The sequence below is a fragment of the Onychomys torridus genome, chromosome 23 (genome assembly GCF_903995425.1).
Source record: "Onychomys torridus chromosome 23, mOncTor1.1, whole genome shotgun sequence".
In the NCBI taxonomy this organism is placed as follows: Eukaryota; Metazoa; Chordata; class Mammalia; order Rodentia; family Cricetidae; genus Onychomys; species Onychomys torridus.
In genome coordinates, this window is record NC_050465.1 from 21,015,150 (window position 1) to 21,041,574 (window position 26,425).

The following is a 26,425-nucleotide window of genomic DNA, read 5'->3' on the forward strand; positions in this document are numbered from 1 at the left end:
TGCCGGGCGGGGCGGCCACCAACGGCCTGTCACGGTCCGGTCGGCCGCGTCGCGGACTGGGCCGGACCGGGCCGGGCGGCGCGTGGCGGCTGGGCGCGGCTGGCAGAGGCGCAACCCCCTACCTGACGTCCGGGGAGGAGAGGGGGCACAGAACTGAGGGTCTCCTCCCTGGTGCCCGGGACAGACTCGAAACCGCGCCCTCCTTCCTCCCCTCTGGTCGCCACGCCCCCCTGGCCCGCACGGACCCGAGGCTCGGCGGGCGCAGAAGGCTTCAGCCCCTGAACGAGGGCCTCCGGGTGGCCGCCGCTGCCGGTGTCTCCGTCGCCGCTGCAACAGCCCCTAATGCCGCCGGGGCCAGGCTTGAAAACATCTCCGGTCTTGGTCGGTCTCTCACCACAGCCTCCTTGCTCCCGGACAGCGTTCTCTGCGATTGGCTGCGGCGCGAGCACGTGACCCCGGCGGACACGTGACTCCTGCAGGCACGGGACGGGCGGCGTGACCGCCGTGCCCCGCCCCCGACGCGCCCGGCCCTTGGCTCTCCCGAGGAGCGGAGCGCGCGGCGGCGGGTGGCGTCGGTGCGGAGCGGAGCCGTGCGGAACGGAGGGGGCCGGAAGTCCTGGGCCTCCCGGGCCAGCCGCGCCCGAGGAGCTGTGGGAGCGGTGTGGGAGTGGAAGGCAGCCGCCGCCGCCCGAGATGTGCAAAGGCGCGTTGGTGCCGGCGCTCGGCGAAGGAAACGCACATATTTTTGCTGGGTTTGAGTTGGGACCGTAGACCCGCCGGAGACCGGAGGGGTTTGCTGGCGGTGGGCGCGCCGGGCCGGTCCGCCTTGGCGTCCGAGCCGCAGTGCGCGCGGACAGAGCTGCCTCCCGGCCGGGCGCACCCAGTCCCTAAAAGCACCGGAATGAGCACTGGTTGCAAAGAATGTGGCATTACGTCCGGTCCTAGCCACAGGATCCTGTGACCTTTCTGAACAGAAACGTCAATAAATTGGTCCGCATGTGACCCTGTGTCTCATGGAGTGTGTGAAGAAATTTTACCATCTCACTTGTACTCAGACTTCCTCTGAAGGCTTTTATCTACAGCGGTTAGCCTGCAACCGTTGTGCCTTAACCACCCAAGTTACAACTCCACAGGAAACCATCCTCTCCCTCATCGTTAACTGTGGCCTCCTTCAGTATCCGTTAGTACACTAATAAGAAGTTTAAGACTGTCATAGTAAGCTGAATATTCTGACATGACTTTTGGACTTGACAGGACATAAATCTGCATTTAAAAATTAGGATTTTTCTCCCCTAGGTAACTCACACATTTAAAAAAAAAATTAAGTATTAACAGTAAGGAAAGCACTTGGCTATTGAAATGTAAAGTTTAACTTGGATACCGGTGACAGCAAACAAAGTTGTTTTTAGGTCAATAGGCTCTTGGGTTGAGGGAAATACTCTTATGAACCTCGTGGAGAAATCTATGTATGTGTGTACTGGAGATGGAACCTAGGACCTTGGCCATGCCAAGCAAGCACTCTACAGTGGTCTATGAAGAGCTATATTTCCGGCAAAAACTTAACTTTTTAAAGACAGAACTTAAACCCTAAATCATAATTACAACCAGTTAGTCTGTCTTTATAGGCAGAACTAGAGAGATGGCTTAGGAGTTAAGAGCACTTACTGTTATTTTGGAGTATCAGGGTTCAGTTGTCCCCAGCACCCACATGACCATAAACCATATGCAACTTCAGTTCCGGGGTATCCAATGTCCTTTTCTGGCTCTGGTGAATACCAGACACAGGGAAAACTCTCATCCGCATAAGATAAAACAAAGCTATTGGGATTTTTTGTTTGTTTGTTTTTCTTTTCGGACAGAGTCTCACTCAGTAGCTGTCTAATGTGGACTTGGTGATGTAGACCAGGCTGACCTCAAACTCAGGTGCCACCTGCCTCTGCCTCCTGAGTGCCGATTACTCAAGTGCCTATTATAGTGCCTGGAAGGCTACTGTCTGATAAATCCTGAAGCAATTTGATTATTCCATTAATTAAAGCATTTCTTTCTGAGTTTTCAAACATAATGTATATTACCTCCTTTTTGAATCGAATGTAATAGTTTCATTCATACAAATGTGTTGTTTAAAATGGGGGACCATAGAGTAACTTGATTAAGTCATAATAACAACAGTCTTCACAGGTAGGCTAATGTGGTGTTTCCGCTGTTTTGACATAACATTTAACAGCTACAAGTTGCTAGATTACTACCAAGATGTACAGGTGGGAATAAACCAATAGTCTAAAGCCTGTGTAAATAGGTTCATAGTTTATTTCTCCAGTGGCATTGTTTACAGATGAGTATAAGTTAAAGGCCTGCTTGCACACCAAAGCCAGGTCCTTTGGGTGGTTCAGTCAAAGAGGTGAGGCCTCCAGCTGGCTCACAACAAAAACGCCCACTCCTGAAAAGAAAAGCAAGTAATGATTATCAGTGATTAACATTTACAAATTTTTCCTTAAAAAAAAGAAAACTGGCCAAGTATGCTAGCGAACACCTTTAATCCCAGCACTCTGAGGCAGAGGTAGGCAGAGCTCTGTGAGTTTGAGGCTAACCTGGTATATATAGTGAGTTCCAGGCCAGGCAGGGCTACATAGTAAGACCTGGTCTCAATATAAAAATAAAAGGAATTTTTCAGCTTTATTGAAATCTTATGGCACTATCTGAGGGCTACTGCTGATTAAATGTCATTATGTAGCATATGACTAATTAGTTTGAAAGACTAAACTATGTCATATAAGGAGAACCAAAGATCCCATGATATTCAATATGACAAAAAAGATAGGAAGAATACAAGATAGCTATTTCAAGAAAAGTAATTATTTTTTGGAAGAGGTATTTAAACAATTCTGCACTAAGGGGGAAAAAAACAATAATAAAGATTATCTTCTACTGGGGTCGATGACATGGAAAAAGTGCTGCAAATGGCGGGTAACCCAAGTTCAAAACGTGGAACTCTTATACAGGTGTACAAGAGAGAACCAACTCCACAAAGTTGTCCTCCAACCTCCACACATATTATACATGAACGTAACAATTTTTAAAGAATATTATAAATTATCCTGTATTGACTGAAAGGGGAAACTGGATCTCTTCCATATATTGAAGATTCTCTTTCAGTATAAATGTTCTGGTAGATCAAATAATTTTACAAGACTTTTTCCATATATGTATATGAAATGTATGTGAGCATGTTTGTACATGTATGTATGTGCACCTGAAGGCCCAAGGGCAATCTTAGGTGTCTACCTCTATTACTCTCTACCTTACATGGAGCCAATGTCTCTGCTGAACTGTCAACTTGCTGTTGTAGCCAAGCTGGCTAGCCACCTTGCTCAGGAGATCCCCTGGCTCCTCTTCCCAACAGTGGGATTATAGCCCAGCCACCATATCCACTCAGCTTTTATGTGTTCTGGGAATCTAGCTCCCATAATTATGCTTACATGGAAAGAATTTTACCAACAATGAACAATCTCCCTCTGCCTTATCTTATGGACTTTTTAAGAAAAAGTGTATCAGCCCGGCAGCTGTGGCACATGCCTTTAAACCCAGCACTCAGGAGGCAGAGGCAGACGGATCTCTGTGAGTTCAAGGCCAGCCTTGTCTACAGAGCAAGATCCAGGACAGGCACCAAAACTACACAGAAAAACCCTGTCTCGAAAAACAAAAAACAAAAGTGAGAGAGAGAGAGGAAAAAGTATATCTTGCTCAGATGACAGCTTTAGAAAGGCAAACTTCCAGTCAGCATCTATGAACATGGGCGTAAAACTCTTAAAATTAAGCTTCTGATTACTTCAGTGTAAGCTATGCTATCAGAGTTTATTATATAGAGTAGGATTGTACCTTGGCCCAGGCTTTGGAACTTTCCCAGCTCTGAGTTCATCAATAATCTCTTCAATATCCTTGGGTGTTAGATCCTCCTAGAGACAAGTTGAAGCAATTAATGAATTACTGCTGTAAAAGTCTATAAAACCTTAAAATTAATTCATTTATTTACCAAGATAGCTAGAACTGAGTAACTCCAATATACAATGCAATACACATCAAGAGCTTTAGCAAAGTCAAAACTCAGTTGATTTCAAGTGAAACCTCTGCAGTTTGAGTTTTGGCCTCACCACTCACCACCCTCTGCCTCCCTCTCTCAAGTTCCTTTACTGATAAACTCAATTTGAACTTGTTTTTCAGGATTACTTAAGTGGTGGTTTGAATAAGGATAGCACCCTCCCCCACCTAGTTGAATGCTTAGTAATTAGGAGGTGTGGCCTTGCTGAAGGAAGTGTATCACTGGGGGGTGGGCTTTGTGGTTTCAAAAGCTCATGCCAAGCCCAGTGTCTCTCATTGCCTGCGGATCAGGATGTAGCTCTCAACTACTTCTCCAGCACCGCCTGCTGCCATGCTTCCTGTCAGGATGATCATGGACTAAACCTCTGTAAGCAAGGCCCCAATTAAATGCTTTCTTCTTTATCAGAATTGCCTTGGTCATGGTGTCTCTTCACAGCAATATGAAGAGCGACTAAGACAATAAAAAATACAAAGTAGAAAAGTGCCAAAGTACAAGAGAACAATTGCTAGTCCTGGAAGAAACATTGCAGTACAAAGAATAATTATCATCAATAGTTGTAACCGATAAGCAGAGGCCTGAATCAAAAGCTCTAATTGCTAATTGAAGAGAATCTCACTTAGACACCTCGGCCTATAGGCTACTCTATCAAGATTTATGTTCCATACAAAGCCCTGTCTAATTCCTATATGAGGAATATGTAACAAAGGCCAAACTTAACAAAAATTCAGCAAGAAAACACCAAACAAACTTGTCTCCAAGTTTTCAACACCCAGAAGAGCAAGGGACAAGACCCCAGACCAGCACTAAAAAGGTCTTCATAACCACAAACCTAAGCACACAAAGATCAGACCCTAAAAAGGCTGTACATTTGATACAAGGATAAACTAGAAAGTAAACTGTCCTGCAAAGAAAATTTCTGGTCTGGAAACTTTGGCATTGCAGAATAGACAAAGTAAATGAAAGGTGTAAAGAGATCAGCTTTAGAGGCACCATTAGTACCTCTAGGAGGAGAGAAGTAAGGTAAATCCATTCTTGAAAATGCTATCTTTAACAAAGACCTCAAAGAATCACTATGAACTAATTTGTAAGAAATAAGCTGGGAGGTGGTGGTGTATGCCTTTAATCCCAGCATGCCGGAGGCAGAGGCAGGTGGACCTGAGTTGAGACCAGCCTGGTCTACACAGACAGATCCAGAACAGCCAGGGCTACACAGAGAAACCCTGTATGGAAAAACAAAAGAAACAAACAAAAAAAAAGAAATATAAACTAACAAAATACCATAATCACAAACCACAATATAATTAGGCAGCAAGTAATTTAAAAATGCAAGCTAGAAAACTACATATATTTGGATATTAAGAACACCTCCAGAAAACTTACAGGTCAAAGATAAAGGGATAAACACAGAATTTGTAAGGTATAAAGTAGTAGAGGTGGGCTGGAGAGATGACTCAGTGGTTAAGAGCACTAAATGCTCTTCCAGAGAACCTGGGTTCAGTTCCCAGCACCCACATGGCAGCTCACAACTGTCTGTAACTTTAGTTCCAGGGGACCTGACATCCATGGCAAAACACCAATGCCCATAAAATAAAAAAATAAAATTTTAAATAAGTAATAGAGGTATGTTATACATTTCATCTATTTTAAAAATGTAAGCAATAGGACATTACTACAGATATAGACTATACAGAAAAGGCTTTAAAACATTTATAAGAAGAATCCAGACTAAATTTATGGTAATAAGTATCTGCAGAGAAAAAGAAGGTAACTCCAGTCTCCTATACTTACATGTATAATTTTTTTCTGCAAATAACGATATCAATAGACAATATTATCTAAGTAAATGCCCTAAAATGTTGCTATTACATTTTGGTTCTACTATATGTAAATGATTAAATTCATCATATTTTAAAACTCTCAAGTTTATCATATCCTGGAGAAAAATGCAAAATGTTTAAAGATAATTCTTTTAAAACCTTCTAGATACTTATACAAAGGATACTACAGAATGTTAGCATATGTGAAGTTGAATACTCACATAGTAGTTGTCATTGATTTGAACCATTGGTGCATTTACACAGGCCCCTAAACACTCCACTTCTATGAGTGTGAACATCTTGTCAGGGGTAGTCTCTCCCACCTTTATTCCTAAAATGTAAATCATCACTATAAGAAACAGATACAGTTTCAAAGCAATATGGTTTAAGAAAAACGATGTATCAACAATGTTATGGAGGTTTATATATAAATATTGATGTGTATTAAATCTCTTTAAAATTAAAAGAACCAAGCATAGTGGTGCACAAATTTAAATCAGCACTTGGAGAGCAGAGACAGCACAAGTTCAAGGACAGCCTGGACTATACACTGAGATCCTGTCTATAAATATATAATAATACAATGCTCACTTCCCTCTTTTGTTTTTTGTTGCTTGTTTTAAGTTATTTGGGTTTTTAATTTTCTTTTGTTTTTTAATTTTTTGAGACAGGGTCTCACACGAAAGCTCAGGCCTGGCCTCTAACTAATGGCAACCCACCTGCCTTAGGATCCAGAGTTCTGGGATTATAGGCAAAAGCCACCGTGCCTAGCTTCAAGTTATTTCTTAAGTAGGCTTGTTCCTTTAAAATCAATAAAAGCTGGGAGACCAATGCTGACTTTGTTTCCATCCATGTTGTGATAAGACTGAACTACTTCCCCACCACCTAGCTGTTTGTCTGCCATGGGCTGACCTCCATGCCTACCTCAAACAGCATGGCTCTCTTTCTTTTCTCTCTGAAGATATTTACAGCTTTCCTGCTTGGGATTTTCTTTTAAACTAGTAAAACTGTCCTCAGGCTTCAAAAAAAAAATAAGCAAGTAAATAGGGGCTGGAGAGACTGCTAAGTAGTTAGAGCACTGGCTGCTCCTGCAAAGGGCCTGGGTTCAGTTCCTGGCACACACACATGGCTCACGGCCTGTAACTCCAGCTTCAGGCCTTCTGGCCATGGTGGGTACTGCACAAACACATAATTAAACATAAAAATAAATAAAGTCATTTAAAAAGTAAATAATTGGACTGCTAATAATACTGTTAAACCATTAGATTGGCAAAGATTCAGAAAATTGAAGACTGGGTTGGAGAGATGGCTCAGCCATTAAAGGGTAGGCTCACGACCAGAAAACTGAAAGTCAAAGATTATTAAGAAGGTAGTAATGAGTACTCATACACTCAAGGGAAGAAATTGGCAAAACATGGCAAGTGTGACTCAGCAATTTTTCTTAAAAACAATCTTTTTTTTTTTTTTTTTTTTTGAGCTGAGGATCGAACCCAGGGCCTTGCGCTTGCTAGGCAAGCACTCTACCACTGAGCTAAATCCCCAACCCAATCTTAATACACAATATGAAGAGCATGCAAAGGAGTGTATATATGGAAATACTAGGGTAGCTCTGTAATAGCAAAACGATGTGAACACTGTGCTATATATAAAAAGTACAAAGTTGGCCAGGCGGTGGTGGCGCACGCCTTTAATCCCAGCACTCAGGAGGCAGAGCCAGGCGGATCTCTGTGAGTTTGAGGCCAGCCTGGGCTACAGAGTTCCAGGACAGGCGCAAAGCTACACAGAGAAACCCTGTCTCCAAAACAAAACAAAACAAACAAAAGCTGGGCAGTGGTGGCGCACACCTGTAATCCCAGCACTCTAGAGGAAGAGGCAGGTAGATCTCTGTGAGTTCAAGGCCAGCCCAGTCTACAGAGCTAGTCCAGGACAGGCTCCAAAAGCTACAGAGAAATCCTGTCTCGAAAAACCAAAAAAAAAAAAAAGAACAAAGTTAAACCACACAGTGTAAGCACAGACATATTACATTTATGTACTGAATAGTAAAGGATATAAAACCTGGTGTAACTAGTATACCAAGCAGTTACCAGAATCTAAGTCTTAGAGGTGGGTTTTAGGAGTCAACTTGAGCTTTCTGTCTTATATACTTCAATATTGCCCAAATGTGTCTGTGGCATGCAAGGGCTTGTATTAAGAGAAAAAAAGCCACAATTGATGACAAAGACCAGCTACTTGAGAGACGGCGGTCAGAGGACTATGAGCCTGAACAACTTGGTCAATTCAGCAAGACCCTATCTCAAAATAAGTTAAAAAAGAAGGGGTGGGAGGTTGCTGAGGATACAGGTCAGTGTGAAAGTACTAACTCTAGTGTGAAGCCCCATGTTTCTTCAGTACAGGAAGAAAAATTAGAAGATCTTTAACTTACAAAGTTAAAACTGAGCCGGGCAATGGTGGCGCACGCCTTTAATCCCAGCACTCGGGAGGCAGAGGCAGGTGGATCTCTGTGAGTTTGAGGCCAGCCTGGTATACAAAGCGAGTTCCAGGACAGCCTCCAAAGCTACGGAGAAACCCTGTCTCGAAAAAAAACCAAAAAAAACAAAAAAAAAAAAAAAACGTTTTGGCTGGGGATTTAAGGCCCTGGGTTCGATCCTCAGCTCAAAAAAAAAACCAAAACAAAACAAAGTTAAAAATGTAACAATGGCAGTTTTGTATGGAAAATGCCCATTTATTTTATAAATGTGCTATAATCACACCTATTTAAAATTTCCCTTATTGTGAAGTAATCCTGCTAAGCTGTTACTTATTCTGTTACTTCTCTGGAAAAGTACATGAACCTTTTTAAAATTATTTTGCAGCCAGGCGGTGGTGGTGCACACCTTAATCCCAGCACTGGGAAGCAGATCTCTGTGAGTTCGAGGCCAGACTGGTCTACAGCATGAGATCCAGGACAAGCACCAAAACTATACGGAGAAACTCTGTCTCAAAAAACAAAAACAAAGAAACAAAAATAATAATAATAATTATTTTTTTTTTTTACTTGTGTGTGTGTGTGTGTGTGTGTGTGTGTGTGTGTGTGTGTATTCATGCACGTAAGTGCAGTGCCCCAAGAGATGTCAGAGCCACCTGGAGCTGGAGTTATAGGTGGTTGTAAGCTACCTGACATATAGATGCTGGGTAGAAATTGAACTCAGGTCCTTTGGAAGAGCAGTACACGCTCTTAAGCGGAGCCATCTCTCCAGCTCATGTATAGTCTTTTGTTTTTTGACATATGCTAACACATGAGAGATAATTTTCCTAGAAGCTTTACAAACATACTTAATGATTAACAGAGATTAAAAGCTTAGACTTGAGGCTGAAAATTAGATGAACACAAACTAGAAAGAAATAATATATTTTTAAGTATCAAGAAAGTACAAACCAAATAAGATAAATTGAAATTGAAAATTTTAGGTGGAAAACGTCCGATCTAGAAAGACAATTTTATTTGGGAGTCACAGAGTATAGACAGAAGAAGCTATTGAGATAGGTTCTTAATGTGAAGTCCAGGCTGACCTCGAACTCACTATATAGCCTAGACTGACCTAGAACTCAACAATTCTCCTGTCTCAGAATCCTTAGTGCTAAGATTATAGCTGTGTACCACCATAACCTACCCGGTCACAGACAATCTTGGTGTTGGTTTTTTTTGGGGAGGGGTTGGGGGAGGTGTTTCAAGACAGGGTTTCTCTGTGTGCTGGGGTTAAGATTGTGCCTCACCACACCCTGGGCTGATCTTGGTATTGTTAACAAAAGAAATGAAGTATCCCATACCAAGCTTTCTCTGAAGGGTCTCCAATATGCTGTCAGAATCTCGAAGCATACAAGGTGTAGTAGTGCAGACCTGAATATGGTACTTTCCAACTGGCTTTCGATTATACATAGTATAAAAAGTTGCTACTTCATATACTCTCATTGGAGGTACTTGTAAAACTTCTGCCACCTAAAATATTAAAACATTAAAGAAGATGATTACAATGTTCATTACCTGAAGTGTACCCAAGTACTCTTACACTGGCCTGGAACTCAGAGATTCACCTGCCTCTGCCTCCTGAGTGCTGGGGTTAAAGGCATGAGCCAACACTGCCCAGCTTAAAGTATTTTACAGTGTTTAAAACTAAGGCATAATTTGCCGGGCAGTGGTGGCACACGCCTTTAATCCCAGCACTCAGGAGGCAGAGCCAGGCAGATCTCTGTGAGTTCGAGACCAGCCTGGTCTACCAAGTGAGTTACAGGAAAGGCGCAAAGCTACACAGAGAAACCCTGTCTCGAAAAACCAAAAAAAAAAACAAAAAAAAAAAAAACCTAAGGTATAATTTCAAATAAAACACTTTTCACAAACACTATATATCATTACAATATTTTTGTTTTTTCTTTCTTAGATTAAACCCAGGGCTTTGGAGGTGACAGGCAAATAAATGTTCTTTCGCTTAGCTACATCTCCACATCAAGATTTCTGAAAAAATTAACCAGTTGTGTTTACTAAGGACAGTATTGAGTTAAACAAAGCTTTGCAACATATTTCAGTATTAGGGAAGGAAATGAAGAAAGAAAAATCAACACCACCTCAAATCTGCATTTGTGGTTATTAGATAAAGTCTATTCCTGTTCTCCCAATAAGGACTATAACCTTTGTCTTTTGTTCCTTTTTGTGATTCTACCGTAATAAAGTTTAGAGAATGAGAGTGAGTGAACTCCAGTGGAGTACCTATGAGAGCTGGTCAAACAGAAAGCACAGGGAGCTGGTTCTTATACGGCACTCTGTAAATGAAATGCTGCACTGTCACATGAATGTAATCACTGTATTAATGGGATAGAAACAAACAGAAAATCTAGATTATTGCTGAAACCATTTGAAAGCAATTACTCTTCACATCTGTAATCTTAGCACTTGGGAGCTGAGGCAGGAGTATTGGCTAAAGCTTCAGACTAGTCTGGGCTAAGTGTGTTAGGCAGAGCCTGTCTTGGAAGAGAGGGTGAATCTCACAGTGTTGGGCTGAATGGCAGTTCTGAAGGTAAAAAAAAAAAAAAAAAAAAGGCATCCATCCATACCACATATTAGATAGAGACTTTTCTTAAAAACCCAAAGATGTAAAACTATTCAGAGATTACATTTGGTAAGGGATCCCCCACGCCGTAATTTTAGTGTTGAAACACTGCATTAATTTTCAGAATACCTTGGTACTAAATTATACACATTTGAGATTTTTTTTCATTAAGACCACTTCCTTCAAAAGGAAGGGAGGGTGAGGGGATGACAGGATGGCCGGACACCTCTTTCATACTGATGCCTATCTTTTTGCAAGAATGGAACTGTATTAAGGTGACTGACAAAAACACACTAAGGAGGTTATATCTACCTATCTATCTGTCTGTTTGTCTATCTATCCACCCATCCTGTGAATGAGAGAGAGTGAGAGTGTGTGTGTGTGTGTGTGTGTGTGTGTGTGTGTGTGTGTGTGAGAGAGAGAGAGAGAGAGAGAGAGAGAGAGAGATACTCAACCTACAGGGCTCCAAACTCCTAAACTCTGATATTAATGATTAGCATGATGATTTATTTATTATTTTGATGAGTTCTCTATAAAGAATTATCACATACAATCTCTCCTCTCTCCTGAGGCAAGACTGGACTCAGTACCTTGTTCATAGCGGATATGGGCAGCCATCCATTCTGCCTTTGGGCGAGGTCCAGGACTGGAAGCACAGCTGCTGCTTTATGCCCTTCTGGGTAGTTTTTCACTATCGCCTCTATCCTCTGTAAAAGGAGAAGGCCTACTTTACACATATGAAGCACTGAGCACTTGATAAATCAATTAGACTGGTTATTTAATCATACCTTATAGTTTTCCGGTGTGAAATCAAATGGAGTATCTGGGTTATTCTCAGGAGTATCTCTATGCTGTACCCCAAAGAAAGACAAAAAAATTTTTCCAGAATTATCAACCTTTTCCTTGAAATATAAGTATATAAACATTACTGTGTATTACATTATACTGTTGTGCAGCTCATTTAGTCCCTACTTTAATTCCATCATTCTATCAGTCTATCTTTGTATCGAGAATGACTAAAAATACCTATTTGTAGAACAGTTTTAAAACACATCCTTAGAGATTAAGAAATTCCAAAAAATAGTTATCCAACTTCTCTAGGAATGGGATATCAAATACAAATTGGAATCCTTATGTAATTAAGACACAAAATTATTAATATGGGCTGGAGAGATGGCTTAGAAACACTTGCTGCTAACACAGAGAACCTAGCAGTCACACAGGGCCACTTATAACTCCCATTACTCCAGTGACACAATATCCAATAGTCCCTTCTGGTCTCTAAGGGCACCTGCACCACATGAACGTGTGTGTGTATGTGTGTGTGTGTGTGTGTGTGTGTGTGTGTGTGTGTAGACATATACACCATTAAAATTTTTTAAATAAAAATTCTAAATGTGAGTCCCAGACACAAAAGTACCCAATGTAAAGGAATCAATTATACCTGGGACGACACATCTCTACTCTTCAAAGAGGTACAAAAGTGCATCTTTCCCCAAACAAGTTTTCCACAGAGAAACATCAAGCTACTTACTATCTAGAAGCTTTAGTTTGCCAAGTATCCCAGGATGTGGACAGCCAAAGCCACACAAAGAAACCCTATCTCGAAAAAGGAATCCCAGCACTCAGGAAGCAGAGGCAGGCGGATCTCTGTGAGTTCAAGGCCAGCCTGGGCTACAGAGCAAGATCCAGGATAGCCAGAGCTACACAAAGAAACCCCATCTTGAAACCACCCCCCACCCACAAAAAAAAAAAAAAACAAGAAAAAAAACCAGTAAGTCAGATATTAAAAGTGCCTTTAATCCCAGCAATAGGGAGGCAGAGGCAGAAAGATCTCTATGAGTTCAAGGACAGCCTGCTCTACATACCAAGTTCCAGGACAGCCAGCAATACACAGTGAGACATAGTCTCAAAAAAAAAAAAAAAATGTAAAGAATAGTTATCTTAATATAAATAGAATATCTTGATGTTCTCAGAGGTTTGCTTTTTAAAAAAGGTGTCAATCAAAAGAGGGAAGAAATTGGAAGCTTTGAACAGTAACTTCAAACATGAGGCCGATTTAATGTTCTCACTAAGTCTACATCATCTTACATGTTTGCTACACTGACATCAAACACTAGGCTGATTCCTAAAAACTGCTCACATCAGATAAACAAATGCAGCATCTAACGCTTTCTGACTTGTACAGCAAAACTGAGGCGTTCATGGGTACCACCTAGAGTTAAAACTGTAAAGCCAAAAATATGGAGGCCAACTGCTTTGTAAACTAATACATTTATTATGTAGTAATGCCCTGAATATATTACTATAAACCCTTGAGTTTGGAACTAATACCTTTGAGGGATTTCTCAGGTTACAGCCTTGTTACCTTAGGTGAGCCAACATGACTGACTATGAGACCATGGTTAGGGCTCATAGTAACTTTACCAAACAATAACCCAAATGCTCATTCCTAGAGTCTCCTGGGTCCCCAAGAGTTAGTTTCTGTTTGAGAGGGTCAGCTGGAAGCAAACATCTGTGAATGATAATGAATTTAACAAGCTCCATTCAAATCTCTCCAACAGTCAACATATGCCAAAGACCCAGGTACTAAGGCTGTGGCTTGGGGAGAAACAGCACTCACTGCTCGTGCAAAGGACTCAGGCTTGGTTCCCAGCACCCCCACCAGCTCCTAAGAACAACCTGAGAGCACCTTCTGACCTTCTCCAGCTCCTGCATGTGCACAGTGCACATGCATGCTCTCAGTCACGCACATAAAATGACAACAAATAGTTCAAGTTTCTGGATTCAACCCTGCACACTCTAGGCAAGCATTCTATCACTGGGTGGTCACAGATCCCGACACTGTAGATATTACAGTAGACTCACTCAGATCCAGGTCCTCTCACCATGAGGAATTTTGATGACTTACCACAAATAAGGCTCCTCCAGCACCATTTTGTACAGCTGTCTTATGCAAATTCCTTGCATGTCTTCCCTAAAGTTAAAATTTTTAAGAAAACTTAGTTACAAATTTTAAGAAAATTTTCACGAACTACTTGAAGAGTCCTACTTTAAAACAAGAGAATCAGGTTATCTTCTCCTTCAGGAGTCTCAGGAAATGGCTGCAGAAAGGCACATTATTAACTCACTTGTGGAGTCAATAGAAGAACCGACTGAAACCCAAGCAGAGCTGAACACAGGTGTCATGTTCACTCTACTCACACTAGGCTGGCATGCTATACTGTCTTTCCTTTTGTCTGAATCCATGAGATGGTAAAGTTGTGTTTGTTTTGAGGCAGGGTCTCACTGTGTAGTCCTGATGTCCTGGAACTTGCTATAGACCAGGCTGGCCTTACAGAGACCCTCCTGCCTCTGCCTCCCAAGTGGGGATTACAGGTGTGCGCTATCATACCTGGTCCTAATAGTAAGTAAGGTAAATGCACAGGAGTCACATGAGTCAGGGCTGTGCACAATTGAGTCACATTATAATCTTCTTTCTTTCTTTTTTTTTTTTTTTCTTTTTTTTTTGGTTTTTCCAGACAGGGTTTCTCTGTGTAGTTTTGGTGCCTGTCCTGGATCTCACTTTGTAGCCCAGGCTGGCCTCGCACTCACAGAGATCCGCCTGGCTCTGCCTCCCGAGTGCTGGGATTACAGGCGTGCGCCACCACGCCTTGTTAGCAGACCTGGCAGTCTTCTCAGCTCTTTACTGAACTACTTCTGCAACTCCAGCCACACACCTTACAGCTCTAATGCTGTGCTGACCTGGACCTGGAAGGTGCGGCTGCTCGGAGCGAAGCTGACTGTTACAGGATTTGTTCTCTTGTTCCTCTCCTATCCTGTAGACCTCCCACCCTAAACAACTAAACCTATTCTAGATCCTACCATCTCTGAACTCTGTGGCTCACAGATGGCAGGACACTGAATTAAACCAATCCTGGAACTGGCTACCAGAGAAGACTAAGTGCAAGTGATTGGAAGTGACGATGTACTTAGCTTTGCATTGATAAAGCAGCAGCTCAGCTGTAGAGTACTTTCCACAGCACACCTTGCCTCAATTAGAAAACACCTAGTCACACACTGTGAAACACAGTTATAACATAGAGTGGGAAAACTATCAGTTTTAAGTAGATTAGAGTACAACCAACAACCAGAGGAAAGGCCCCAGAGGGGCTTTGCTTCAACTGTGTTCTCCCCTACCACCACCAGCTAGTAGATAAACAAGTATTACCTTACACTTTTTTGTTTTAAACATATAATTTTTAAAAAGAATGCAACATAGTCAAGGCTGTGAAAAATGAAACTAAGCCAGGTGTGGTGGCCCACACTTTTAATCCTAGCACTTGTGAGACAGAGGCAGGTCAATCTCTGTAGGTTTGAGAACAGCCTGGTCTACAAAGTGAGCTCCAGGACAGCCAGAGCTACACAGAGAAACTGTGTCTCGAAACAAAACCACCCAAAAAAACCCCAAAAGAAAAACGAAACAAAACTAGAAACAGCTACTGCAGTCACTCTAGCTGAGAACACAGTAAAATACAAAAACAATTTGAATAACAGGGAATGACTTAAGTAAATGCTAAGAAAAATAATTCCTCTATAATAACGTAAGAATAGTTCACTTTAAAGTAGGGAAAGTATCTAATCCCTCTTTTCACAGTCTGAGTCTTCACATACTCATTTCACTGACATTAGATTAACTACTACTAGAAGACTGCCATCTCCGGGCTCGGCTCTGACTCCCTGCTCTCTCCTTTACGTATCTTCCTCTTCTGGTATCATCTACCGACTATGCTGACAATATTAAGTCTTACATGCTTCTTCTAGTGATAAAAGGCTAACACCTAGAAGACACCATAAATGCATAAAGCCAACGAGAAAAATTTAAAATGATCACTAACATTTAGAAACTTACTAGCAATTAAAAGCATTCAATTTAAAATATTGCCAACTTAAATTAGGAAAAGGTTTTGGTTTGGGTTTGTTTTTTTTTTTTTTAATGATAACATTCCATTTTGTTGAGAGCATGGGAGAAATGGGCTTGCTAATGCACTAGGCAAACACTCATACAAGCCTTTTAGGGAAGCAAACTAGTAAGATTTATGGAAATCCTCATAGAATTCCCATCTTTTAACACAGTACTACTTTTGGGAATTTACTTTTTAAGAACATTACAGTAGCTGGGGTGACAGGGCCCCCCCATAATCATAGCGCTAGGAAGATTGATAGGATGCCAGGAATCTAGGCCTATATATGAAGACCCAGTCTCCAAGGGGGGAGGGGGTGTGGGTGTGTGGATGTGTGTGCACATCCATGAAGATGAGAAGAGGTTCTGACATCACAGGGTGCTATGAGATGCCCAATGTGGACTGGGATCCAAATGCTGGTCCTCAGAACATGAAGGGCTCTTAACTGCTGAGCCATCTTTCAATCTCTCACTTTATTTCATTACATTTTATGTGTATGGGTGTTTTGCCTGCATGTATGTCTGTGCACTATGTGCAAGACTGGTGCCTGTGGAAGACAAAAGAATGTTGGATCCCCTAGAACTGGAGTTACAGATGGTTGTGAGCCACCATGTGGGTGCTGGGAATGTAATTCCTGAAATAGCAGCCAGTGCTCTTAAGCACTGAACTCTCTCTCCAGTCCCTCATTTAACCCTTTTAAAGCTTAGTGTTGTTTTTGTTTGTTTTGAGACAGAATCTCTCTGTTAATATAGCCCTGGCTATCCTGGAACTCACAATGTACACCAAGTTGGCCTTGAACTCACAGAGAACTGCCTGCCTCTACCTCCCAAGTGCTGGGATTAAAGGCATGAGCGTGACTCTCTCTCTCTCTCTCTCTCTCTCTCTCTCTCTCTCTCTCTCTCTCTCTCTCAATAAAATGGGTATCTATTGGGCTGATTTTTGTTGTTGTTTTGAGACAGGTTTCTCCATGTAACAGTCCTGGCTGTCCTGGAACTCACTCTGCAGATCAAGCTGGCCTCGAACTCACAGAGATCCTCTTGCCTCTGTCTCACACGCCCAGCTTATTGGGCTATTTTACAATAATGGCATTACTCTGAAAGAACTTCCTAATATGTTAAAGCATTGTTATCTACTTAGCAGACACAAGATAAACAATAACTGAAAGACAGATTTAAGGTAAATTTTTACAGCATGACAGATAATTGTCTTTTGCTTATAACTTTAACAAAGAGCCACTGTCAAAACAAAACAGATTAGTGTTTCTTGCATTTGCAAGTAACAGGCTTTTATATTGTAATTTGGCTGTGAATTCTTTGGATAAAATTGTATTTTATATAGCTAAAAACCATCTACTCCCTCTCTGATGAAGTTAATATATAAATTTCCCTTTCACTTAAAGGAAGTGGAAAGAGGGTGGGAGTAGCTCTGGTGTTACCATAAATGACTTTATGTTCCTAAGTTATTCATGTTAATAATGTATTACTGCTTATGAGCTTATCTGACACACTGAGCCATGAACAATCCTTTCATTCAAGACGCATAGAAAGGAGAGCACAGCAATCCACAGACCCAGAGAGACTGGGTAACGAGGGTTCATGGGAGGAGGACACCCAGATCTCCCTGGAAAGAGGAAATATAAGAGATTTTGACTGAAGGCAGGTGGGGACGGGAACATGAGCGATCAGGTTGTGGGGTACAGAGCAGGAGAGTGCTAAGGAGCACTGCTGGGATGCATTTTGGGGTCAGGTGGACGTCTGGCCCAAGGGAATCTCCCAGAGTCTATGGGGAGGACTCCAGCTTAGACTCCTAGCAATAGCAGATAGGTAGCCTGAACTGGCTGTCTCCAGCGACCAGATTAGTGCCTGGCCCAATTGTCATCAGAGAAGTGTTTGTTATACAGCAACTGATGGAGGCAGATGATGGAGGCAGATGTAGAGACCCACAGTCAAACATTAGACAGAGTTTGGGAATCCTGTGAAGGAGGAGAATGGAGTGTAGGAGCCAGAGGGATCAAGGACACCACAGGAAGGCTCACATAACCAACTAACCTGGGCTCACAGGGGCTGAACCAACAATTAGGGAACATGCATGGGTCTGACCTAGGCACTCTGCATATATGCTACAGTTGTGTAGCCTGCTCCTCTTATAAGACTCCTAACAATGGGAACAGGGGCTGTCTGTCTCTTTTACTGGTTTGGGGATCATACTCTTCATTCTGGGTCACCTTAGGCAGCCTTAATAAATGGAGAGGTGCTTAGTCTTACTGCAACCTAATATGTCATATTTTATTGATACTCATGGGAGACCTGCCGTTGCCTGGATTGAGATGGGAGAGGAAGGGACTGGGGTGGAGGAACAGGGGAGGGTGGGGGGGAGAGACTGGAAGGGGAGGATGAAGGAAGAGTCTGGGGCCAGATGTAAAATAAATAGATTAATACATTTTTTTAAAAGGGGGAAGAAGAAAGGAGAGCAGAGCAAACCCACCATCACTTTTACACAAGCCCTCTGCTCTGCTCTGGTACACTAGTCCCAGCTCTCCAACTGCTCTGTTGGAGATTCCGTCTACTAGAACGCTTCCACTGGGTGCCTGTCTCACACATAAACCATCTACCAGATGGAGCCAACATTCTGGCACTGCAGCACAATGCTGGCTGTTGTCATCTAGAGTTCACCCAAGGACCATCTCATCGATTACAGGGGTGAGCAGCACAGAATCTCCTGTTTTAAGTGAGGTTCTCACTCCGGGTGAGGCCCATAGCTGCCCGAGGCTGGGCAGGTAAGACAGACACACCTCTCTCCAAGCCCTCTCAGCAGCTCCAGAAGCTAATGGCTTGCCAGCTCAGTGCTTCATCACTCGGCGATTCCATTTCTATTGACTTTTTCTTTAGGTTCTTTGCATAGATTCTTCCCAATACCTTTAATACCCTATAAGAATTGTGTGAGGGCTGATTTGAGCAATAAACATATCAACACCAGCTAACTTGGTATTGCTGCTAGTGTAACTGTCCTGGCAGGAGAGATGATTTCTTGGAGACACATGTGCTGTACCCTTCCCTTTGCTATCAGTCTAATAAAACAATGAACCCTCAAAGAATTCGTTTCCTCGGGAATCTCATGCTGAGGAAGGAGGGGAGAGTGAAGTCTTGGTGCTACCCAGAGGATGACCTTGTCTTCCAGGAAGAGATTTCACATAGTTCTAACAATTTGTCCCAGGACCTTGCAAGACAGACCTGGAGCCTGGACAAGAGATGTTGTCAGTCATGGGCAGGATCATATTTAGATAAAGACTGCTTAGTTACACATACCTCATGCCCCCATCTAACCCAGTCCTCAGATCAATACTCTGAAAGTGACTTCAGGGAAAGGGTGTCACTGGACCTCTTACTTGTTCCTGATCCCAATGTGGCCACACTTGAACATATCTCCTTTCTTTGCTTTTTACTGTTTAACTGACATACTGAAGACAGGGCTCCACCTAGCTTGTTATGGTTTTTAGGGCCTAAGCTTTGATCCTAAACACTCCAGTAATACTAGCTCAAGCAAGAAAACAGAAAGCCCTTCCAAAAGCCAATGTTCACAGTAGACATTCACATTTAAAAGTGCAGAGGGCTGGGGATACAACTCAGTTGGCAGAATGCTTACCTAATATGCACAAGATACTGGGTTCAGTCCCCTGCACCACACAAAGCCAGGCGTGGTGCATGCATCTACGATCCCACCAGTGGTGACAGAAGGATCAAGAATTCAAGGCTGAGCAGAGCATGGTGGCACACACCTTTTATCCCAGCACTTGGGATGTGGATCTCTGAGAGTTCGAGGCCAGCCTGATCTACAGAGTAAGTTTCAGGCCAGCCAGAGCTACATAGAAATCCTGTTTCAAAAAAAATTTTTGATCAGCCATGCAAAAGTAACTAAAACAATTCCCAATGGTGTACTGACCACCTGTAAGTATTCTAATATTTAATATACTATGATAGCATATAAACTGATGTTGATAACATCAACAAGATATTCTGAGTTGGAAATTCTTACCAAAACCTTAACTATATATAACCAACATTTCCTAATTCCCCCAAAGTATCTGCTACATAATTTATTCTGATAAAGTTTTTTCATTTATCATTAAAATTCTGGAGTTTAATCCCAGTTGCTTCTCTACCAGAAATAACTTGTACATATGTCAAGTACTTCCACAAATATGCACTCTATGTATCGCCTCAGTTAAACAAGGTTATAACAAAACAGTTATGGTAATTCAACATTAGTCTTTTATTTTGTTATTTTGAGACAGTCTCCCAAGTGCCAGGATTACAGGTAAAGACCATCATATGCAATTAACATTAGTCTTTATAGACAATATCATAAAGCCACAATTCAAGAAAATATCTCAGGGTACTTTTCCTCTCACTTACTAATCACTAAATCTTACATCTCTACCTGAATAATTTTTAACTGTTATTTCTGCTATTACATTCCCTGGCCCTGCTTCTACTCCAGTCCCCACACACACTACCAGTAACACCAGTAACATGGTCCCCTGACTTTGTCTCACACATCTCCACATCTCTAGAGATTCTCACTAAGATTCTAGCAGGCAGAGGGCTGAAGGTGGTAGCACTGGGCTCAGACTCAACATGCTATTACATACTGAATGAAATCCGAATCCTGCATGTGTTATGTAAAAGGCCTGTGGACCCTTCCCAACCTCATCTCCCACCCTCTTACTTCTTCCCCATCCTCCCACGCATTTCCCCCCTTAGACTTACAGCACTGTCACAGTGTGTACGTCCCACTCATCATCATGACAATGTTAAGTCCTCCTCAGAACCCTCTAACAGCCCCCGGGAAAAGGAACTGGCACATCCTCCTATACCTACGGCACTTACTCAATTGGGTTCTTCATCACATATAACAATTTCCCTGGGTAACTTCAGAAAGGAAAATTTAAACCCACACACATACACACACACACCCTAAACAAATAACCATTAAATAAAAGGGTGAACCACTCTACTCTAGAGGATACTATGTTGCCAAGCTGTTCAATAGGTAAGGTTATTAGTAAATCTTCAACTTACAAAGTAGGAGTGTATGTAAACCCATCATAAACTGAGAAAAATCTGTGATTTAGGATTTTCAAACTCATACACATTAAGATAAATTTTCTTAGTTTTTCTTGTTTGTTTGTTTTTTGAGACAGGGTCACTAAACAGCCCTGGCTATCCTAGAACTTGCTATGTAGACCAGGCTGGCCTCAGGCTCAAGAGATCCTCCTGCCTTTGGGATTAAAGACATGCACAACATGCCTAGCCTAAAAGGTAAAATTTCTTTTGGGTCTGCTGGGATTTTGCAAAGTTCAGTTTAAAACTATCTCCATCGGCTTATAAATAAATAAATAAATAAATAAATAAATAAATAAATAAATAAATAATAAAAATAAAACTATCTCCATCATGACAGGCCAGCCAGGACTACGCAAAGAGACCCTATCTCAAACAAACAAACAAACAAACAAACAAACAGTGTCCAATGCAGGTCAGGCACTGGTGACTCGCACCTGTAATCCCCACACTTGAGAGGTACAAGACTGCCAGAGTCTAAAGCCAGCCTGGGCCACAAAGGGAGACTCTGTCCTACACACCAACCAAACAAACAAAAAGCAGAGGAATAAAACAGGAAAGCATTTTATCTCACAAAAGTTAAGAACTGGAAAGAGCACCACTGAAGGTAGCACACTTCCGGAACAGCTCAGAAGATCCTATCAAGCCAAACCACCGGGTAAAGTAAGTTCACAAGAAAAAAAACTGGTGAAGATATTAAGAAACAACCAATCCAAACCAGGCAGACACCAGTGTTTGTTTTTTCCTTTTAGCCTGAAGGCAGCCCTAGTCTGAAAACTATAAAGGGGGTAGGGGAGCATTCTTGAATGGCTTGACCCACCAAAGAAACTGGCTAACCTCAGGCACGGACAAGTGGGACCCTAGGACAGGAAGTGCCAAAGCTGAGAGGCAGTGTTCTGCATGGCATCCCCAGGTGAGAGAGAAGGCTGTTCTGAGTCTGCATGTCTCACTGTCAGCGAGTACTGACTTCTGCGCTTACGTTCATTTGCAAGGCAGGGCTCAACCATAAGTGAAAGACAAGAACTGGCAGATAGTAACACAGCAGAAACTAACAGAACAGGTATTTTCTTTGGAAAATGTAATTGGAGAAGGAGACTAGAGAAATGGCTCAGTAGTTAGAGCACTTGGTTCTCTTCCAGAGTGGGGGAATTCGGCTACCAGCACCTGTATCAGGCAACTCACAACTGCCTGTAGTTCAAGCTCAAGAGCCCAAAACCCACTTCTGACCTCAAAAGGCACCTGCCCTCCCTTGCACATACCTATCCACAGATGCACAACTTAAAAATAAAGAAAAATGTATGTGGTCAAAGTTTCTCTGAAGAAAAGAATTTTCTTAATTAGACTTTACTCCTATTTTGATTTGGGTAAGTTCGTTCTGATGTCCCACTATCTGTGACAGAGCAAAGGGGCTGGGTCCATACACGGTATATGCCATCCACCAGTGCAAGGCTATCTGGCATTAGAGTGACAGTACAGTGGAACCAGCAAGATTACTCAGCCAGTGAAGGCCAAGCCTAGAGACCGGAGTTTGATCCCTGGGATGACTCCCAATCTGTCCCTCTGACCTCTACATCCAACATGGCCGATGTCCATACACACACAAACATGCACACAAACAAAATGAAAACAACGACAGTCTAGGAATGCATCTAATACGCTGATTTCAATGCACTAAGTACATGGGAGGCTGAGGTAGAATTGATGCAAGTCAGAGGTCAGCCAGGGCTAATCAGTGATTAGTGGGAGAGACTGCCTCAAAATCCAAATGAGGGCTAGAGAGAAGGCTAGTGGGTAGGGTACTTACTGCTCTTGCAGAGGACCGTGTCATGATGGGTGGCTCATAACCACCTATGACTTCAGCTCCAAGGAGAACAGTGCATGTACAAACTCAAACACACACATATAATTAAAAGGGTTTTATCTTTAAAAAAAAAAAAGGCAAGCAGAAAATGGGCATGGTAGCACAGACAGGTAACCCCAACACTAGGAAGGTAAAGGCAAGAGGATGATGAGTTCAAAGCCATCAATGGCTACTTAGAAAGCTTGAGGCTAGCCTGGGTTACATGAGACCCTGTCCCCACACCCATCCAAAAAAACACAGATGGAAATTGGGGGGGGGGGACAGTTACAAAACCATTAATAATTCCTTCCAAATTTTGTTACAATTAAGGTTCAAGCTGGGAAAATGGCTCAGTGCAAATAAAAGTTTTTCTTGTGCAAAATGAGGACCTGAGTTCAATTCCCCAGAACTCACATAAAAATGGGCATGAGTACAGCATTTGTAAACCTAGCATTGTTGGGCAGAGACACACAGAATCCCAAGAGCTCTATAGTCAGACAACAGGGCCTCACAGCAATAAAAACAAAGAGAAATACCATAGGCAACTGACATCTTCCTCTGGAACGTGCAGGCACAGGCTCTCCTATTCCTACACACAATGGCCCCCCTCCACACACACACAGTATATATGTGTATACCTGGTCTGAAGATATAGGTACGGAAATGATAATATAGGTGATTCATATTTCCTGAGCTATTTGCTATGGCCAATATCCCATATGTCTTATGTTGATTAGAACTTACTGAAACTGTACTATGTATTTTTTTAATTGCAAAAACATTAAAAAGAAAACTTTAAATTTATTAGTTTCTTTTCTTTTCTTCTTTTTTTTTATGCCACCTTTAATCCCAGCAATTGGGAGGCAGAGGCAGGTAGATCTTGTGAGTTTGAGGCCAGCCTGGACTCCATCCCAGGCCAGCATTAAAGAAGAAGAAGGAAGGAAGGAAGGAGGAGGAGGAGGAAGAGGAAGGAAGGAAGGAAGGAAGGAAGGAAGGAAGGAATGAAGGAGGCCGCCACAAAACAAAATCCTGCTTTTCAATTTATACCTTTTGTTACCCTTTGCCTCAAAGACAAAACGAGCAAAAGCTATCTATGATGCTTTTTTTGCCCTTACTTCTTAGTAGACGGCCTCATCCTCATCACCCTTCATCTGAGTTTTTAGCAAGAGCCTCTTACCTATGTAACCTTCCAGTTTCTGACTCCAATCAGACCTATTCCACTCTCCCCACTTTCAGCCAACTACGCAAAGTGGAACCCTTACCCTCTACTGTAAAATCTCTCATTGACTCCTTTCCGTACTATACTACCATATTTACCTTTTGTTTGTTTTAGGGGGCTTGATTTGAGCTGGGCATATTTTACTGACAGGAATTTATATAGCTCAGGTTAACCTTGAACTTACTATGTAGCTAAAGATAACTCAGATTCTGATCCTCCTGCCTCTGAGTGCTGGGATTTCAGACGAAACCAACCATACTCCTGTGTATCTTATTGATGTTTTTACACAAGATAACTCCACAAGAACAGGAATTCTGTTTCTAACTTGTAGTGGTGAAAGCATTGACCACCCTCAAAAATAAGATGTAAGATGCAGCTGTTTAACACACAGGAAAAGAGCCACCAAACATCACCTATCATTATTATACTCCAGCAGGGGGGAGCTCACATCTGTGATCTCAGCACTCACGAGGCAAGGCGGGAGGACCACCAAAAGTTCAAAGCCAGCATGGCACACTGAGCAGGTTCCAGGCCAGCCAGGGCTGCATGGTGAGATCTACTCTTAAAAGGGGGCAAAATACGATAACCCAGTGAGCAGTGGTGGGACACATTTTTAATCCCAGCACTTGGGAGGCAGAGACAAACAGATCTCCAGAGCGAGTTCCAGGACAGCCAGGACTACACAGATAAACCCTGTCTCAGAAACAACAACCAAACCCCACTATAATCCAATCCACACTGTTACCTGAACACTACCCACAGTAAGACACTTCAAATGATTTACTGACAAACTGCAAATGGGAATATTTCCATTTCAGAACTGAAGAAGCAAAGATTAACTGCTCTCGGTCACATAACTACAAAAGGTCACCAGTGATGCTGCTACCCTTCAAAATGCAGGTCTAATCCCTGAAGGGATTCTGTACCAATATATACTAAGCTTTTGTTGAGAACTGACCTAATTTTTGTTTTACTGTTGGGAAAATAAAACCCAACCAAATAAAGATTTCTCTCCTGGAATTGTCCTGTAGTTAATTACAGTAGCCATTTACGTTTATGTACTGTGTGTCTCTGCACTCTCGGGACACAAGCCATGCCTGTGAAGGTCAGAGCACAACTTGTTCAGAGTGGTTCTCTCGGTTCTCTCCTTCCATTATATGGGTTCAGGGCACTGAACTCGGGTCCTCAAACCTGTAGGCAAGCGCCTTTCATGCTGAGCTATCTCGCAGGCCCCGGAATCTGCATTTTAAGGTTTACTTGAGTGTTTCAATCTCGGCAATCCAATTCCTTTGCCTACATGAGTTGTACCTGCAATTCAAATGACCAGAAAACTGCAACTCTTTAGTTACGGTAGTACCGCTGTTCGTGGCCCTATTCTTTCACGGTTAATGAGTACGATTTTCTACCGAGCATGTCCTATGAGGAATGAAAAGCTGCAGTAAATGAAACACTGGTCACCTTTATCTAGGCTTGAAGGAACTCAGCACGCCTTCACCAAGCATGTCAGCATTTTCTCCAGCATGCTTCTAATTCTGTTGCAGCGGAGCCGCTAAGGCTGGGAGACAAGAAGCCCCTTTCTTCGCGGCTGCGACATTGGAAGCAGCAGGCCCACGCAGGGCCGTACTAGGTTAAATGACAACCGCCCCCCTGACCTTGACTAAGTTAGGGGTGACGTTCCCTGCCCGGGTAGGGACGGCTCGCACCCGGTCGCAGCCACAGCTGCGGAGCATGCCAGCAACTCCTCCGAGGACGAAGGCCGCGGCGTCCCTGCCGCCGCCAGCTGACCTGTCCAGCGCCCTGGGGGTCTCCCGGTACCAAAGCTAAAGGAGGCACGAAGAGCGGGCGATTGTGGCAACAGTGCCCGGGTTCACCCCAGCCTCTTACCCACTGAGCGCTGAGGCCGGCCGCCCGGGCCCGCAGCGCCAAGGAGAACATGGCGGGCCACACGGTTCTCCTATCCCGGCCGCTCTAGGCTGACTCCCGACGAACGAGACGGGAGGCCCTGGCGCGCTCACGAGCCCAGGACGCACGGCGCGCGCGCTCACGCCCCCGGGAGGCTGGACCAGTGCTCGACTCCGGAAGTGAGGGTGCGCGGGGGCTTCTGGGACCAGTGGGCGGACCCAGAACCGTCCGGTCCTTAAGGGGCCTATCCCGGCTGGGGAAGCAGAGCTGCCGGGAGTCGAGAAGGCAGGTTAGTATAGTATGTGTATCCAAGCATAAAGCCTGAGGAAGCGGAGAAACGTCCCCACTCGGAGCCGGAAGGGGCTTCCCAACAACCTCATTCTCTCTGTCCCTTTAAGACGTGGCGC

General features: G+C 43.0%; 2 protein-coding genes across 5 annotated transcripts in view; both read right to left on the reverse strand.

Moving 5' to 3' along the window:
• Nucleotides 1–443, reverse strand: part of Ankrd12 (ankyrin repeat domain 12) — a 116,547-nt gene extending 116,104 nt beyond the window's left edge. The window contains exon 1 of one of the 2 annotated variants that reach the window (XM_036173218.1): nucleotides 123–443. The gene's annotated coding sequence lies outside the window, so the exon portion shown is untranslated. The remainder of the gene's footprint in view (nucleotides 1–122) is intronic. The other variant, XM_036173217.1, reaches the window with a different exon arrangement.
• A 1,841-nt stretch (nucleotides 444–2,284) lies between these two features.
• Nucleotides 2,285–26,173, reverse strand: Ndufv2 (NADH:ubiquinone oxidoreductase core subunit V2). Of its 3 annotated transcripts, none has more exons than XM_036173221.1 (8): nucleotides 26,001–26,172; nucleotides 13,906–13,971; nucleotides 11,783–11,845; nucleotides 11,585–11,701; nucleotides 9,721–9,889; nucleotides 6,135–6,244; nucleotides 3,877–3,953; nucleotides 2,285–2,437 (listed from the first exon to the last, which is right to left on the reverse strand). In XM_036173221.1, the coding sequence occupies exons 1-8, from the start codon at nucleotides 26,049–26,051 to the stop codon at nucleotides 2,344–2,346; spliced, it is 747 nt and encodes a 248-aa protein (XP_036029114.1). In that variant the 5' UTR covers nucleotides 26,052–26,172; the 3' UTR covers nucleotides 2,285–2,343. The 3 variants fall into 3 exon arrangements, with proteins under 3 accessions (XP_036029114.1, XP_036029115.1, XP_036029116.1); XM_036173222.1 differs by lacking the exon at nucleotides 26,001–26,172 and adding an exon at nucleotides 25,820–25,982; XM_036173223.1 differs by lacking the exon at nucleotides 13,906–13,971 and having other exon boundaries at nucleotides 26,001–26,173.
• Nucleotides 26,174–26,425: the final 252 nt, after the last annotated feature.

What these genes read in the sequence shown, in the direction of transcription:
- Ndufv2 (XM_036173221.1), bottom strand. Translation starts at nt 26,051, where the DNA reads ATGTTCTCCTTGGCGCTGCGGGCCCGGGCGGCCGGCCTCAGCGCTCAG. An exon ending in CCGGCCTCAGCGCTCAGTGG is followed by an intron (nt 13,972 to 26,000) that starts GTAAGAGGCTGG and finishes TTTTAACTTTAG; the next exon opens with GGAAGACATGCAAGGAATTT. An exon ending in CCATATCCGCTATGAACAAG is followed by an intron (nt 9,890 to 11,584) that starts GTACTGAGTCCA and finishes TTAATATTTTAG; the next exon opens with GTGGCAGAAGTTTTACAAGT.